The sequence below is a fragment of the Lepisosteus platostomus genome, chromosome 14 (assembly GCF_059453375.1).
Source record: "Lepisosteus platostomus isolate fLepPlt1 chromosome 14, fLepPlt1.hap1, whole genome shotgun sequence".
NCBI lineage: Eukaryota > Metazoa > Chordata > Actinopteri > Semionotiformes > Lepisosteidae > Lepisosteus > Lepisosteus platostomus.
This window is the reverse complement of record NC_142624.1, coordinates 32788315-32806324: the sequence shown is the minus strand read 5'-3', so window position 1 is coordinate 32806324 and position 18010 is coordinate 32788315. Positions and strand designations below refer to the sequence as shown.

Below are 18010 nucleotides of genomic sequence, written 5' to 3'. Positions count from 1 at the left end.
GTTTGAACCCAGTAAGTTTGTTAGTAGTCAGCAGTATTTAATCAAACCTACTGTACTAACTCTATGTGTAACATCACAGTTTATTTATTAATATCAGTTTATAAATTACAGATTTGCTTGTCTCGGTATGGTTTTTGACTCTCTTTACAACCTACAACAGTTGTATCCAGGATGCTTTCTGAAACTAATAAGTGTTCAAGCATGCGAAATGCTGATACTGTAAATACAATAAAACCAAATCCTCTCTGTTTAGGACAATAGTTGCTAGCTGGCTATTCACCATATACTGTATGATTTATACATATGTAATATTTATATTGAAATCTATTAATTACTTGAGCAACTGTGACTGTTTATTTGACATTATTAATTTATTGTGTAGTTATTGAAACATGAAGATTGAAAATGGGTATCATATTGAAACAGGGACAATGGGAAAATACACAAATTACCATGTTTATCACAAGACGTTTACAAAACTAAGTGCACAGCATAAATGAATCCACTGGACTGACTATATTTAAGAACTCTGAATATTTCTATGTACAGTAGTCTCCTCCTCATGTCCTGTGTTCAAGACTAGAGGGGTCAGTTCCTTTAACCTACAGTATACAGTAATCTCTCCGTCTGTGTTCTCAAAGGCGGTTTTCCGAACTCATACATCAGATAGACCACCGAAACTAAAATTATTCTGCAGCTAGGATCAGACATTCTCCCTTCCCTTAACGACAGACTACTGTTCTTTTAAATTTTCTCCATTCATTGGAAGTTTCATTTCACACCTCTCTGCACCCATTCTGACTTCACACCTCTTGATTGCCCTCTCTTTCTGTCCCCCTGCTCCCGCCTCTCACTCCTCCTCCCTCCCAACCTTTGTTCTCCCGCTACATTACCTTTGCCTACTGCCCTGTCTCTCTCACACCTGAAGAAGGCTCCACGGCCGAAACGTTGTGTTCTCTTTCTTCTTTTTTTCAGCATGGAATAAACCTATTACTTGTTCCTTTGCAGCCTACGCATGCTGACGCAGCTACCCACCTACAGTATACAGTATGTGTGTTACATTCCCTTTGGACATGGAACTATAGTGGTTGCTTTTCTTTCAACTCTTTCTAGGCCAACACTGCCTTTTTCACCCAGAACTGAAAACAAGTGCAACACAAGATGAAGGTCCACTTGGAGAGAAATTATCTTAGAGCCGAGCTGTTCTGTTTTTTTGCTACTTTGTTCCTATTAATAGTTACAAAGTCAGCCATCGGAGGGCGCAAGCCTATTTCGTTCTGTTTTTCCTCTGGGCAGCTTCTGCAACTTTGCATTCCGTATGTTGTACTGAAGGAAGTTTGTGCGGTTATTCTTTTGCGCGAAATTAAACCGAAATGTATTTAAATCCTATTTTAAGAAAATGCCTTTCCGGTTTCAAGCCTTTCCATTACGGAATACTGAATAAGAAAGCTGGTTTTGTTGGAAGTCTCAGGTAAGCCTGTTTTTAAATGTATTTATTTTCGATGTAAAGTAGTACTGCACTGTACAGTATGCTTACTTTGGGCACAGTATTATATAATCGGTAAATATGACTAGATCAATACCAGCACTACATTAATAACTGGTGCATTTCATATGAACTGTTTAGGAACAAGTAATAGGTTTATTCCATGCTGAAAAGAGAAGAAAAAACAATGTTTCGGCCATGGAGCCTTCTTCGGGAACGGGGTAAAGGTAGCTCGAAGTTCGGAAACGATTTTGGCACGCCCGTTGCGTTTTCACGAAACCTCCTCGAGTTACGAACACACCTGCTGTGTGTACTAAGTACTGTACATTGTGATTGTTTTCACAGCCTTCACTATGTCGTTTTTAAGCCATTTGTTTGACCCCGCACGAATATTCTTTTGTCCATATCTTCGCAAGGGAAACACAGAAAGCCTTCAAACCAAATGCATTTTAAAGACTACGACTTAAAAAGCCTCCACATAAAACTATCAGTGAGCTAATTATCTTTTTTTAAACCTCAGTTTTTTCATCGATGCGTAATTACACACTAACTGGAACCCGGGGGGACCGCTCTGTACACAGCTTCAAAACGCGAAAAATATTGCTCAATACGGCTTCGTTGGAAAAACCCGTATATGACCATAGGAAGCAAAACAGCGCAGTCTCCAACCCAGCCTGTAAGCACGGGAATAAAGCTTTGTTTGATTTCTGAAACCCTTTCTTTATGTCCTGTTTTCATTCAGGTAAGGGTCAACTATATTCACAATACTGCTGACAGCAGCGAAATTCAAATATTCTTTACTCAGCAGCTTAGTAAAAACAGCTCCCATGATGTTCAAACCGATTTTTCACACAGAAGACTGACACAGCTTTGCGTTCTGAATCTCTTTTTTTCTCGTGCTTTTATTTAATGTGGCACTCTGCACTGGGATAGAGGAATGCTGTGCACAAGCCAATAGCATTTAAACCACAGCACCCACAATGCTGCAAGTAAGTGTTTTACACACTAAGCAGGTCCTCTGACCTTTCCAAGCCTTGCTTTGGGTTGTGAAACCTCTTAAATTTTTTAATGATTTTTTCAACATGGCACCATTAGAGAGGCGGTACATGGGGATAGGGGGGTGCTATACACGAGTCAATAGCTTTTCAAGCACAACATTCACAATGCTGGAACCAAGTGTCTTACACACTAGGCAGACCCCCTCACCTTATACAACATTGCTTTAGGTTGTGAAAGTTTTCTTTATTATTTTATGATTTTTTCAGTATGGCACCATTAGAGAGGCGGTACATGGGGAAAGAGGGGTGCTATTCACGAGTCAATAGCTTTTGCACAACCATATTCATTATGCTATAACCAAGGGTTTTACACACTAGGCACGCCCACTGACCCATCATAACCTTGCTTTGATATGTGAAGCCTTTCTTTCAGATACCTGGCTATTTTTTTCAGATATCTGCATATGTACATTTTGCAAACCCTGGTCTGATGAGGGTACGGTTTGCACAATGTCACAGTGGTAGGTTTTGCAAGCAGGAAATGTAGTGATAGATTTGAAAGAAACGAAGCATAGTTCAGTGGAAGGACTATAAGATTATCTGCAGGAGTATTGGTTCTGTAAACTAGGGTAAAAGGAATCCAACAGCAAGACAAAAAGGAAACACAGAAGTGTTTATCGATAAATCAAATCTTTTTTTAATCGTTGTATTCCTTATTACATGCATGCACAACCATCGCAACTATAGAAATCAGATGCGACAAATTTGATGATAAAATATGTATGCAGCTCAGAGTTCTATCCAGTAATATTAAAACAAAGGGGGGAAGACTATGTCTTCAGGGATGATGTTACAGACCATGTTGTTTGGCATGCTGGAGCCAGAAATGTTTGGATTAATTCAAACAGAAAAGCATTGTGAAAGTACTCCAAAATGTGTTTCAGTTGTACAGACAGAACATAATTTCTTGCTGTAAAAAAACGTCCCTAGGCATAATTGTTTTGCTATAAATATGTTCCTAAAAAGGAATTTAAAAAGCCATTTGATTCAAATAGCTTTGGCAAAATCTATGGATACTTTGCCTTTGAGCTGTAAAGCTTTTAGATTCTTTGGGTCCTTTAACTGTAGGAACACCCATCATTTAAAAGATTTTAAAAACTATAGTTTTCATAAAAATGTGAGAGTATCTTCATGCATTCTTCTTCATAGCACTTTACACTTAGTTTAAACTACTGAGTGAACAAGGTTTAATACAGAGAGCAAGGGGCAGTTCTTTAGCTGGTTGTGTGTCAGCTTCAACAACTGTCCAACTGTGTTTTTGATCATTTTACTTGAGCTTCCACTATTGATAAGTAAACAGCCACCAAATACTGCACAACATAGCATAATAGCTATGTTTGAAAATCAAGAAAACAGTAAAGAAAAGTACATCTTTTCTCAGGATAACTCCCCTCACAAAGAAAGTTAAGTAAAGGTTTTAAGATGCCCCAAAACAGTATGTCTTGCACAAGTGTTAACTTTCAGAACCAATGTGAAACTGAAATAAAATACAAGAAACCCAGAAATAACTGGAAGCACCCCCCCATCCCAGTCCAATGGTGCTATCTTCTAGAAATAGTAAAACATTATGGAAGGGATTCACATTGGAAATCATGATGGTGCAAGATAAGAGGGCCTGCTTAGTGTGTAAAACACTTGGTTGCAGCATTTTAAAAGTTGTGCTTGAAAAGCCATTGACTCGTGAATAGCACCCCCCTATCCCCATGTATTAAGAAGACACCCTATTCCAGTGCATTACCTGTAGTGTTATCTTCAAAAAATCATAAAAAATAAAGAAAAGTTTCACAACTCAAAGCAAGGTTGTATAAGGTGAGGGGGGCTGTCTGGTGTGTAAAACACTTGGTTGTAGCATTGTTAATGTTGTGCTTCAAGTGCTATTGAGTCACGAAGAAGTCCTCCCTATCCCAGTGTATTGCATGTCTAATAGGTGCCGTATTGAAAAAATCGTAAAAAAATAAAAGAGGTTTCACAACCCAAAGCAAGGCTTGGAAAGGTCAGAGGACCTGCTTAGTCTGTGAAACACTTACTTGCAGCATTGTAGGTGTTTCCCTTGCGAAGATATTGAAGAATGAAGAGATAAGAGAGACGCCCGGGAAGTGTGATAATATCATTTTCGTGTTTTTGTATGTTTTCGCAAACTATGCAGTCTAGTAGCTTGACGTACAGTAGGCTTTGTGCTCAAATGTATATAAAGATGCTGCCTGTCCTTGGTCAGTAAGATAACGGGCATGTATTTGGTAAGCTGGCTGTACGCCCAGAATCTGAAAAGAACTAACTGTTGTCTAGTCTGCAACTTAGATATAATTAATTGGCAGGTGTTGCTGTTTTCTCATTTGTTTAGAATACAGTATGTCATAGTAACTCTTTGTGTTTTAAGGTATAAAGGACCATCTTCAGCTACTTATTTTTTAAGTCTGGTGGTTTCAAGCCGGACTTCCATATGCATATGAATAAAGAGACTTCTGCTTCACAGACACCTGAACTTTGTCATTTGTTTGACACTACAATATGGACACAAGAATATTCGTGCGTGGTGAAATTAATGTCATAAACACGACAAGTGAAGGCTGTGAAAACAGCCATGATGTACTTTATACACAAAGCAAGTGTTCTCGCAACTCTAGGAGGTTTCATAAAAATGCTACAGGCGTGCCAAAATTGTTTTCGAACTTCAAGCTACGTTTACCCCAGTTTCTTCAGGTGTTTAGCACTACAGAAATACATATTGTATTATGATATTTAACTGCTTTTCAGGTTTAGCACTTCAGGGACAGTCCATAGACTCGGATAGTTTTAATTTCTGTTTTACATGTTTAAAAACTTTGATTAGGGAAACAGGGGATTACCAACGTGTAATGAATGTGTTTAAATGTAAATATGTTTTCAGTCATGTGTTACGTCTTACACAGGTAAGCGTTTTTTGGACCCTTGGTTTAGCGTGGGGACATATTGTAAATACTTTTGCAGTCTCTCTGTCAACTCAAATCAAACTGCACTGCCAGTAACCTTTGTCCCGGATTACGAAATACTATGTATACTATAGGTCACTGATAACCCAAGTTCTGTATATTAAATAATGCTATAATAAACAGTCGATGGCAATAACTAAGCATAAAAAGTAAAATACGATATTTCACCTTTTCTGGATAGAAGTCTATTTTCTTTTATATAAAGAAAATATATTTTTGCAAACACATAAACGGAGTAGACCTTGTGTTTTTTTTTGAGTATCCCGCTCTTTCTTGACGTTAAATGCTTTGCTGTCCTTCTAGCACTTAGGGAGCGTGACTGACAGCGCTGTGCTCTGTGTTTCAGGCTGCAACACACCCAGTGGGGGCACAGCGAGGCACAGAACTTCCGCCCAGAGACCTCCAGTGCCAAGAGTATGATGGACATCGGCACCCGCCGGATCTTCTCCGAGGAGCACGACATTTTCCGACAGAACGTCAGGCGCTTCTTTCAGGTGGAGGTGGCCCCCTACCACGCGGAGTAGGTATCTCAGACAGTGTCCTGGTCCTCTTACTGTTTGTGACTCCACGCACGGCACAGGGTCCAGCGTTTCCCAGTTCCACTGCAGGGCACCTGCCAACGCTCCAGATTATTGGAGCCAAGATGGAAGTCCTGCAGGTGCGCTAAAGAAGGTTCAGCTTTTGCAGCCACTGGAAAGCCATATTCTCGGCAAAAACAAAAAGAGATGGGCACCAGACGACTTGAGGCGAGGAACTACAGAGAAATTTAAAAGCATATCAGCTGGAATGGAGAGGGGGGAGAATTCAAATATTGCAAGTGGAACAAGGCTCATGCACTGAGTGTTACAGAATTACAGAAGTGCCATCAATCCCTCCTCGGAACTCTGGATGAAGGGAGCCACACTAGTCACTGGTGCCATGTAGATTTCTCCTATGCCGGAGCACCTGCTCTATGGGCCTGGAGGAGCTACCCCTCTGTCTAGGAAGTGGCGCTGTGTGTGCTCAGAGCCCACAAGCGACTTTTATCAAATTCTGGCAGGGGCAGAGAGAACGGCAACATGCCCTGCTGGTGCCACGTCTCAGGTTTCTCAGACTCATGTCTGTCAGTCGCTGAGGTGGAAGGAATTTAGAAGGGGCGAATATAACAAGGTTCGGGCCCAGACACTGGTCAGTTACAGAACTGACGTCAGTTCCATCTGAGATCTGGGCTATGTAGAGTTCTGCCACTGCAGAGGCCCTGGTGTTGCTGTGTGGCAGAGTTATCTGCTTTCTAGATATTAGGTCTACGTGTGCAGAGCCCACACGGGGCTCCTGGGACAGATAGGGCCAAGGAGAGCTACACTTGGTACACAAGGTCAAGAAATGAATGGATTTCTTTTTCTTTCATAAGCTGATTAAATGCTTCTAACTAAATGTCCGGCAATTAGTTACACAGCATTCCAAAGAGATGGGAAAGGGGCAGTGCTGTACATCAAAAAGAGAATTCAGACATGAGACATAAGAATTTAACCTTGACGGATCTATAAAATACATTCAAGGGATAATGTGAGTTTGCTACAGACCTCCAGACCGACATATCAATTACAATGTGGTCTTTATGCTGAAAAATTTATATGGGTATAAAGGAAAAAAAGTTACTATTCTTGTAGATTGGGAAAACATGTTAGTCATGTCTACTTTTTTGTTCCTTAATGCCTAGATTGATCTATCTTTCCAAACTGTCAAGATGAATCGCTGAAAAAGAGAGAACTATCTGTTCTTGCAGTCTTTTATGGTATATTTAAAAGTGTATGTTGAAGTTGAACCAGTAAAGAATCCCAAATAAAAGTTTGCAATTTCAGGAAAGCAGACTGTGGAGGAATGAAACTGAGTTTGAAACGAGCAGAGTGTAGTGGGTTACAGCAGAGACTAGATGGCAATATTGTAAAGATATTCTGCTTCTAACACAGCCCTATGTTTAACAAAGTCTAGAAAATAGTGATGCAGTTTCTTAATTTTGTTATGAAAACTATAAGGAGAAACAAGTCAATTTATCAGTGGAGTAAAAAAACTCCTGTTAAAGAACAGAAGTGCAATGAACAGGAAGCATGAGTGAAAGAGGATTATCAGAAATGCCTGAAGAGCCATAGCTTAAAATTATAGTGGCATTTTCCAACAAAAATGGGAAAAATTGTTTGAATTTTAAATGTTTGGGTGGGGAGCTGAGTCAGTGTACACTGACTGCAGAGGAGTCTGCGAAATAGGAAGGAGAAATGCAATGTTTCGTCTTTTCCAGACTCTACAGGAGGCTCTAGTTTACACCGTGAGCTGTGGGAGTCTGGAACAAGCAGCCCAGCCATGTCGTTGAAGCTGTCGTACAGGCATCTCTCAAAAAGCAGCTGAATGAGATTGTGGACCGCTTACTGAATTACTAAGAAACAAACTAGCTGCCTGGACCAAACGGCCTTCTCTGGTTTCAAGCTCTACGCTCATCCTGAGCTGCCGCCCTGTGTTGCAGGTGGGAGAAGGAGGGACAGGTGAGCCGGGAAGTCTGGGAGAAGGCAGGCCAGCAGGGGATGTTGGCAGTGTGCATCCCTGCGGAGCACGGTGGCGTCGGAGGGGACCTGCTGTCCGCAGCTGTGATGTGGGAAGAGCAGTGAGTAACGGGAGGGGGTGGGGGAGTGGAGGTCACTGTAGTCCAACAGGAACAGCGAGGAGACTTCCTGAAGCAATTGTGAAGGAAAATGGCTGGTCAGTGCAGAGGCAATGAGTGATGTGGCGGGTTTGTGGAAACGGTGAGTTGAGGATGGATGCAAGGGTAAACCGCGTGGAAGCACATTTAAAACTGTGTACAGGAGGTCCGGTTTTGCTTAAAGGGTTGTGGGTAAAGTACTGTATGGCACAAACTACCCAGCCATGCTGTTTACTGTAGATTCTTTTAGGAAGGAGCTACGTGATATTCTCCAATCAATGAACCGAGTGAGTCAGATGGGCCAAAGGGTCACTTAAACTTTATGTTCAAACATTTGTGTGCTTTGTGCAAAGGGTGAGTGTTCACAGGGTTGAAACACATGCTTTGTGCTTCACAAAAACCTACATTTTAAAGACTTACATTTGCTGTAGTAGAGTGCTGTATGAGTCACAATATGGCCACTTTTTAAAAATGAGCCAATATTACATATTTAAACTTGCAAGTAAAGTTAAATGTCTGGTATTGCTTAATGATTCTGTGCATTTCTTGAAAAACCATCAGCTCTGATAAACAGTCTGTATTGGATAGCACCCTTGTGTGCTTTATGAAGCTGTGAGGAGTGCTCTCTGAGCTGTCTATCTGAGATTGACTGCCAGGAGTGTCGTGGAGGAGGAAATGTACAGTAGACACAATGTTTCTGCTTAAAAGTGTGTGTGTGTTTGTGCTTTTCAGAATGTACGTGAACTGCACTGGACCAGGGTTTTCATTGCACTCAGACATCATTATGCCTTACATCAGTCACTATGGCACCAAGAGCCAGATAGAGCGCTACATCCCTCAGATGACAGCAGGAAAGTGCATTGGTGCCATTGCTATGACAGAGCCTGGGGCAGGCAGGTGAGGCACCGAGTTTCAAGAGGGTGGGAACACGTACCTCCTTCGAAAGTGGCAGGCAGAGCTAAACTAGTCTGTTTTAGCCCAAGATGTTGTGGGAGTGTGGAACAAGCTGCCCAGCCCTTTGACTGGGTAGTCGCACACTGGCTTCTCTCTTAGGAAACGACAGGATGAGATCTTAATGGGCTAGTTTGCTACCAAACAGGCTCTATGGGCTGAATGGCCTCCTCTTGTTTGTATCTTTCTTAGATGCTGATAAATGATGTAGCTTCCTTCACTGTCAATATGCTTATGTTCTTTCTTAGATGCTGATACAAGATGTAGCTTCCTTCACTGTCAATATACATCTTGTACATCTTTTTTCAGTGATTTGCAAGGGGTGAAAACCTATGCCAAGAGGGATGGAAGTGACTGGATTTTGAATGGGAGCAAGGTACCATGTGCAAGTGCTCTGTTCAGTTCAGTTTATTTTGCACATCTAGTGAGCATTCGCTACCCAACATCCTGAGAAGACAAACCAGACTCGATCGTTCTTGACAAGTGCTGGTTATGCAACGAGGACCTCATCGGCTGTATAAGGCAGTGGTGTGAAACGAAAAGTATATTTAAGGCGTCTCCCACATGTGTCCCTTCTCTAGCATTGTATGATGTACGAGAAGACCCTGTAGTAATAGCTGTGCGTCAGTCGCACAGTAAGTGTGCTGGCAGCAGAGTTGTAAGCCCGGCCTGTTGTACTGTACATCTCCAGTTTAAAACATCTTATAAAACTCACGGTTTATAAATCTCAGAACTCACCAGACGTTTAATGTCGAGCTGCCCTTTGAGACCCTATCAGTCTCTCCTATTGAAGGTGGTGAGTTCTTTGTTCTTGGGGGCTTCAGTTTGGGAAGGCATCATGCTCTATACTATGGGGTGCCTAAGCTTGGAGAAAAAAAACTCCACATGGTATACAGATAGATAGATACTTTATTGATCCCGTGAGGGAAATTGCAGTGCAACAGCAGCTTAACACAGACAACACAGCCACAGTGTAACAAATTATATAATAATAGTACAATACATACAATACAATACAAGAGTTACTCACAGTCCGGACACACAAAGAACAGACTAGAACAGAACAGTACACAGAAAAATCATATCACACATATGTCACAATATAGATGTCAATATAGATATAGATATAAATATAGATGTAAATGTATTGCACAGGTCCCTGGCATATTTTGCACAAAATACGGTTGTAAACGGGAAAAGAAAAAGAAAGAGAACAGATGTAGCAGTAGATGTGTAGATGCGTTCAGTCCAGAAACAGGTCACTGTCAATGTTGCCTCTGCCAAGACGCAAGGTGGATGCGTTGTACAGTCTTATGGCAGAAGGCAAGAATGACCTCCTGTAGCGCTCTCTGTCGCACCATGGATGAATCAGTCTATTGCTGAACGTGCTCTTCATGCCAGTTGGAGGTTTTCAAATGGAAAAAAAATACTTTTTTAACCTATCACTGGATTAGAATCCTCCCCAACCACACCAGACTGTTTTTTTATATTGCCACAAACCTATTTTCACCGAAGCAGAACATTACTGGAGATCTGAAAGAATCAGATGCTATTTGGATAGGCACTGTTATTCATTTTTATTTGCTCTTGCTGTCTTTTCGGAAAGCCAGAACTGTTTACTTGTGAATGACCTTTGAATAGTATTGTTTGCCAAGTGGGGAAAACGTATGGACAGTTTATGTTAATTGAAGGCATTGTTTATTTTTTTTACCAGTGAGTTGTTCTTTGTTTACTTTGTTGCTTTCTAGTTTGAATCCCCGTTACTGTTGTTTTCATTTCCCTGAGTCTGTCCTGCCCACACCCAGAATGCTGATAAACAGTTTTTTTTTGGCCAAATTGCCTTCCCAATTCTTGGTTTTGCTGTTATTCACATTTGGGCTCCAGTTGTCAAATCAAATGAGCTGCATATCCTCAACAAATGTTTTTTTTAAGAATACATTGTACAGAATGTACAAGTCATGCACAGTAAGTGTAAAGAAGATGTCTTTCAACCTCATGAAGTTTAGAATCATCAGTTGTTTTTTTAAGACTCATCAATCTGGTAACGACTCCCACCTTCACTCTGGAGAAAAGAAGAATGTATCTTTTTTTTTCCACATGGAAAGCTCCACCGCTCCCAAAAGGTTAGATAGTGTTGATAGTAGCTGCAACACATCTCTCAATCACATCAATGCAAGCTGGCAGGTGCCAATTGTTATGCCTCTTGGGAAATCCTTCTCAGTCAGTTGGGAACATGATCTAGGCTCAAACTTTCAACACCGGAGCTCCAGGCAAGGGCCTTTACTGTATTAACACTGAGGTTGACTGTGAACCCTGACACGTACTGTACATGCTGTCGAGTTATTGTAGACACGCGGAGTTACTAGGGTCTGTATTTCTGATATGTAGTGGAACTACAGACTAAATCACCACTGCAGGTGGGTCAGTGATGGGTGGGGAGCTTGTCCTGATGGCCTTCTGTCTCTGTCCTTCTACCCAGATATTCATCAGTAATGGCTGGATGTGTGACTTGGTGATTGTAGTGGCGGTGACGGACCTTAATTCCCAGAAAGCAGCACATGGAATCAGTCTCTTCCTGGTGGAAAATGGGACGAAGGGCTTCCACAAGGGGCGCAAATTGAGCAAGATTGGTCTGAAGGCGCAGGTACTGGGCTGTCACACTACAGAACCATGACCACCAGCTATGGGGCATGTTTACAGCATCTTCCTTTTCAGATGAACCCACTTGTTTGTGTTCTCTGTTATATTGCGATTTTGTAGGTTCTGACTTGGTCCTTTTTTTCTTGCACGCGGCCAGAGAAGTGAGGAATTTCTTTTTCTTCTCTAGCCGTGCTGATGTACGCATCTACAGTATTTCCCTGTGGTCTGCCAAGTGAGTTGAGTGGAGTCATCAGTGAGTGCTCTTCAAGGTATTCTTCCCCAAAGGACGCATGATTTCTGACAGGCCTACGGTTAAAGGCTCAAACTCAATCCCTGGGGGGCCTAGCGTCTTCTGTTTTTTTGTTCTGCCCACTTTCTCAGTTATACAGTTGGTCCGATAATTTAATAAGCCAGATAATTATAATAACTCCCAACCAGGCTCTGAGGTGATTTACAGGTCACTGGCCCGGAATATACAAGGCCATCCAAGGAATGAGTGTCCCTGCACTGTGTCCCTGCACTGTGGGTGAACCTGGTGACTGAGAGATCCATCTTCTGTCTCTTCAGGACACGGCCGAGCTGTTTTTTGAGGATGTGCGTCTCCCTGCTGAGGCGCTACTTGGCGAAGTTAATAAGGGCTTTTACTACCTGATGGCTGAGCTGCCACAGGTAAGAGTGGCATCTCATTTTCAAGTATTTCAGTATTTATTTACACGAAGGCACAGCAACTAAGAATGTAGTAATAACACAGAGTAATGGTAATTTTCTGTCCTGGGCTTTGAAAAGGATACCATTATTTAGTATGTGTAACATACACTACAGTCTAATGAATCTAAATTTTGAATCATTTTCTTACATAATGAAAAGCACTTCAAACTGTTTTAGAGACCATCTGATTAAACCCTTTATTACAAACTGGTAGGAGTTACTTTTTGACCCTGTCATTTGATAAACAGGTGAATTCATAATTGTGCCTTTTTTGGTCTTTTAAAAACACTTTTCTGGTCCTTATCATTTTGAATTGGTCTTTTCGAGTGCATCAGAAGGATTAGTACACACTTCATTGCCATAATTGTCTTCCTCTTGTAAATGCTGGTATGAGTGTAAGCTACCTTTGTCACCCCAGGAACGTCTGGTGATTGCTGACCTGTCTGTCGCCAGCGCTGAGTTCATGTTTGAAGAGACAAAGAGCTACGTCAAGGAGAGGAAAGCCTTCGGCAAGACTATCGCGCATCTGCAGGTGAGTTGGCTGCTACTGTATGTTACCCTTTTCCCTGAAGGGGTTTTGAGCAGTGAGAGAGACAAGGGGTCAGGCGTCTGCTGCCTCTGAACAGAGACGCAGCGGCTGATCTCCCATGAAAAGCTGCCAATGCCCACAAACCACATCTATCGAATTCACAAGCAGGCAGGGTCAGTATCAAATCGGCACTGCAGGTCTTGCTGGGGAGGCTTTGACACAGTGGAAAAACATAGTTATCCAAGACACACCATCATTTTAAAAGTCTGTAGGTCCAATCTATACAATATCATTGTGTGATTACAAGCCGCCGTGCTCTTTAGCAGTGAACCGGAACAGTCGGCTGTCATGAGCTGCCGTGCTTTGGTGATATCAGCCCCTACATACACGCTGAATTCTGCTGCTTATTTCAACACAGACGGTGCAGCACAAGCTGGCAGAGATGAAGACGGAGATCTGTGTGGGCCGGGCCTTTGTGGACAGCTGTTTACAGCTGCACTTGGAGAAAAAGCTGGATTCGGCGACTGCCTCCATGGCCAAGTACTGGTGAGAGTGCACCCTCGCGTACTATTCCCCACACGCAGTTATTACCCGGCAGGTCATTTCAATCAGCTCCGCTGGTGTGTGCACCTTTTTTGTTTTCTGTGTTTTCTTCTTTTAAATGGCTTATTTTCCCTCCGGACTTCAATTTTTTACAGGCTTAGCAAAATAGTCTTTTTTTTTTTATTAAACAACAAGTGTCCTTGTATCCATATGTTGTCAAGTGGGCTATATAGATGGTTATTATTTATGCATGTGTTTTTAGAAACGAAAAACCTTGATTAGCGATTTTAGAAATGAATAGTGTATTTCAGATTTAGCTTTCTCACACATTTCACATCCTGGATGTGAAAGGCGTTGTTACAAGTTGTGCAGAGTGCCTTGATGCACTAGGGTGGTCACCACAAATGAGGTCTCTTGCATAAATGCTTCACGATGACCTTTGTTGCTTGTTGCTGTATGGACCATCAGGTACCGTGTGCTTTCATGCTTCTTGCACTGGGCTAATGTCACTCTGTGGATAAGCATTATGAAAACCCTCTCGCGGATGTGTCTTTGATTGACATCTCTGCTGTCTCTTCAGGGCTTCTGACTTGCAGAACCGTGTGGCCACACAGTGTCTGCAGCTCCATGGTGGCAGTGGATACATGTGGGAATATCCCATTGCCAAGTGAGTGACAGAGCACTGCAGACAGCAGGGCTGTAACAGCGTGACTCTGTTAGTCTCTGGCACCAAGGAGAATTGCGTGCCGAACAGGCAGGGAAGAATACACGAGCATTTTCAGACACCACAACGCTGCGCTCCATTCTTACAACTGCCTGTTGATAGTCAACTCGTTGGTGACAGCAGATGGCGAAATTTGCAGAGGAAGCTGGCTGATCCTTTCCACCCGGCTGAAAGGATCCGCTGTCTGTCAGTGGATTACGAGAGTAATAACGACAATCGGAATGCCAGGCTGTTTCTGTGTTGATTTGGGAAATTGTTAAAAAAAAAATTCTGATTTTTAGAGGCTTGTCCCTAAACTGGAATTAACCAGACCACAACCCCACATCTTGCTAGCTGCAAAAAGTCATTGGTTCTACATGGATTCTGGTATTTGTAGACAGCTGGCAGTTACTGTATGTGATCCAGTATTGTTTGCTATTTTGCTATCAAAATATCTGTCACACATTCATACAAAGCCAGCAGCTCACTGTTCCCACAGCAGCTGACTCCGGTTCCCACATGACCCATTAAACAAAGTGGTTGGAAAATGGACGGATGAACGGAGAACATTTATCACCTTTGCACACTATGAAAGCACTGCATTTGATGTTAGAAATTTACCTCCCATTGTCATTATTATTGTATTAATCTGAATGTCTTCATTTCTTACAGAGCCTTTGTGGACGCACGGATTCAGACCATTTATGGCGGCACTAATGAGATCATGAAGGAGCTGATTGCACGCAGCATCGTTGGAGGGCAGTGAAAGGGAATGTTTGACATTTCTTTCAGATGCGTCTTTTTACTGCGCTGCATATTCACATGCCAGCGTCACTGCCCTCTTTTGGTCAGCCTTTGATACTGCACTGTAGAAATGAGAAGTGGTGTCTCTGATGAAAGTAGGGGTTTCTTAGCAATATAGTAGAACAAAGGATTTATTAACAAAATGATGTCTCTATTAAAAATACTCATACTCAGTTTATTGAATGTACATTCTCTTCACAGCTTTCATGTTTAATAGCATTTGGAGTTCTCTTAGAACTACACGCACAAAAGAAAAGTTACAAATGTGAGGTGGAATGGGAGGTTTGGTAGTTAGCAGTTAAATGATACCAGGACCCCAGTATGTGTAGCTGTTTACTAAAAGAATGTAGGGTACTAATACACCAACATGGCTGGGTAGCTTGTTCTTGTACCTTTAGATATAGAAGTGCCTCTTCTTATTCTTGGATTTAAATGCACTTCCCTGTAGTTTCCACTCGTGCTCCCTTGTTTGTGATTCACTGTTCATTCTGAAGAAATTTGCTGGGCTGACTTTGTCTGTGCCTTTGAGAATCATGAAGACTTGTATCACGTTCCCTCGTACTTTTCACGGTTCAAGACTGAAAAGTTCAGTTTCTTTAGAGAGTCTTTAAGTCCCAGAATGTATCTGGTTGCTCTTCTCTGGACTGACATAAGAGAAGCAATATACAGTATTTTCCATAAAGTAGTGACCAAAATTCTGTGCAATATTCTAAATTCATACCTGTATACTAAATATTTTAACTAAACTTGAGTTAACGATCCTATAATATCCTAGTATTTTGTTAGGATAAGAAGCATCTTCTGTCTCAGTGTTTCCCATTTTGTATTTATCTATCTACTTCCTGTGCAAAACCCTGCACTTGTCTACACTAAATGTCTTCACCCAGGTGTTTGTCCAGTCCTACATTCTAAAATGTCTTATTTGCTGTTTCTACAGTGCTTGTCTGCTTAATTTGGTGTCATCTTCAAACGTTTATGAACTTTTTAATTATGTACAGTATGTATTTCATTAAGTACATTGCACCAATCTGAGTAATCAACCCCCTTTTTATGTAATAACCATTTCTTATTCCAAACACTTGTTTCCCCGAATGTCTACCACCTGCAGTTTGCAGTATAATAATTTCTCAAAAGCCTACTGAAGCTCTCATACTCCATATCATATGCCCTGTGTATATCCATTACTGTTGTTGCTTGTGTAAAGAGTTGGCTAGCCAACCAAACCTTTTTTAAATCAATGTTGTCTGTTTCCATAGGATATTATTTCCTGTTGTACCAGTGTACTAATTTTAGTAATTGATGTGTTGAATTAATTGGGTATCATTTTTAGCCACTAGGACTATTATAGCCTTGTATACTATGGTCAAGAGTTTAGTAGTTGTCGCATCTTTATTGGAGTTTGATTTTTCATTAAGTGTTCAGGCGCATTATGGCTGCCGTCGCATCATCCAGGTGGATGCTGCACATTGGTGGTGGTGGAGGGGAGTCCCCATTACCTGTAAAGCACTTTGAGTGGAGTGTCCAGAAAAGCGCTATATAAGTGTAAGCAATTATTATTATTATTATTATTATTACAAATAGAGACATTAGTGCTTTTAACACCACACAAGGCTTCCTGTGCACACATGGACTTCACGGTAAGATTCAGGGTGATTAAAATCAACCAAACACCTTTGCCTTGGGTCGTTGTGAAGCTGCAATCCAAGATACAGGATGGTCTGTGAAAAAGGAGAGCAATTAGTGTGTTGTAAATGAACAAAAATACCACTTTGCTAAAAAGCAATTTCAGATTCCAGCATAAAAGCTTTAAATACAAAAGACTTGCATGAATATGTAAGACAGAGGGACAGAACTTTCATTTTGCTGTCTGGATTAATGCAAATGCCTATAGAATTCTGCAGCTGGCAACTGGAAACAGAGAAAATCCTGAAGTCTTTTTCATAGTCTTGCTCATTTTTTACTCTGAAACCTTCAATTATGAAAAGCCTCCTACATTATTGGTTTGACAATGGCAGCAGTTGGCAGTGGAAAACTGTTTTTATCACAATAAAAATGTTCTGACCTGACATCAAAACTTCATCTCACTCAGCAGCATGACTTCCTTCAGATGAGGTTTTCTCAATGGAAGTCCTAAAAATTCTCAGCTCACCTTTCTCTCACTGACATGCAGTCATTTATTCCACAGAGATTGCTCCCATTTTCACAGCACTAAATTGCAGTATTTTCCTAAAATGCACTTGATTTTTTAATTCTGGTTTTAAACAGCAGATACATTATGGGTGTGTTATTTTCTTTTTTTTTTTCAGAAGATACACAGGGTCTTGCCTAAAGCCTTTTGTGCAGATTTATTACACGGAACTGTGAATTTAAATATGAGAAGTTACATTCAGTAGCATACATTAAGAAATTGATTTCACTTGTGAAACACAGACAGCACTGTTATTGGTTAACTGCCACGAGGCACTGTGGAGCTTGTGGAAGTGTAAATGTGTGAATGCATGGCCCATGTCTGTCCATGTCTATTCTGTGCGCCTGAGCAGTGCAGAGTAACTGAAGGTACCAAACTGGACTGTTTCAAAAGAAAAAGTAATATGTGATTCTGCATTTAAAATTTAATAACTATAACTGTAACTGGAAGAAACTGGACGTTGAAATAAAAATCGGCGTGCTGAAATAAAGTGTAATTTTTTCTTTTACAGAAAATGAATGCAACAGTTTTACAATAACCCAATACAAAACATCTGATATTTCATAGTGCAGAGTATGTCACTAGAAGACTATATTCACACCTCTCTACCATCCTTTAAGGACAAATATTCCCAAGATAAAGCTAAAGACAGCCACTGAATATTGAGCAATTGTTTTAGGTTAATTAAATCTTTCCTGACTTTAGACAGTGATGACTATGATTGTTATGTATGCATGCAATGAAGCAGGAGCCTAAAACC

General features: G+C 41.1%; 1 protein-coding gene across 1 annotated transcript; it reads left to right on the top strand.

Annotated features, from left to right (window-relative positions):
* Positions 1 to 1145: 1145 nt before the first annotated feature.
* Positions 1146 to 17740, top strand: acadl (acyl-CoA dehydrogenase long chain). Its single transcript, XM_088605750.1, has 11 exons — positions 1146 to 1471; positions 5860 to 6033; positions 8011 to 8148; positions 8917 to 9081; positions 9445 to 9511; positions 11615 to 11779; positions 12343 to 12444; positions 12902 to 13015; positions 13431 to 13558; positions 14136 to 14222; positions 14931 to 17740. Exons 1-11 carry the CDS (start codon positions 1374 to 1376, stop codon positions 15022 to 15024), a joined length of 1332 nt encoding a protein of 443 aa, XP_088461876.1. The 5' UTR covers positions 1146 to 1373; the 3' UTR covers positions 15025 to 17740.
* The last annotated feature ends 270 nt before the right edge of the window (positions 17741 to 18010 follow it).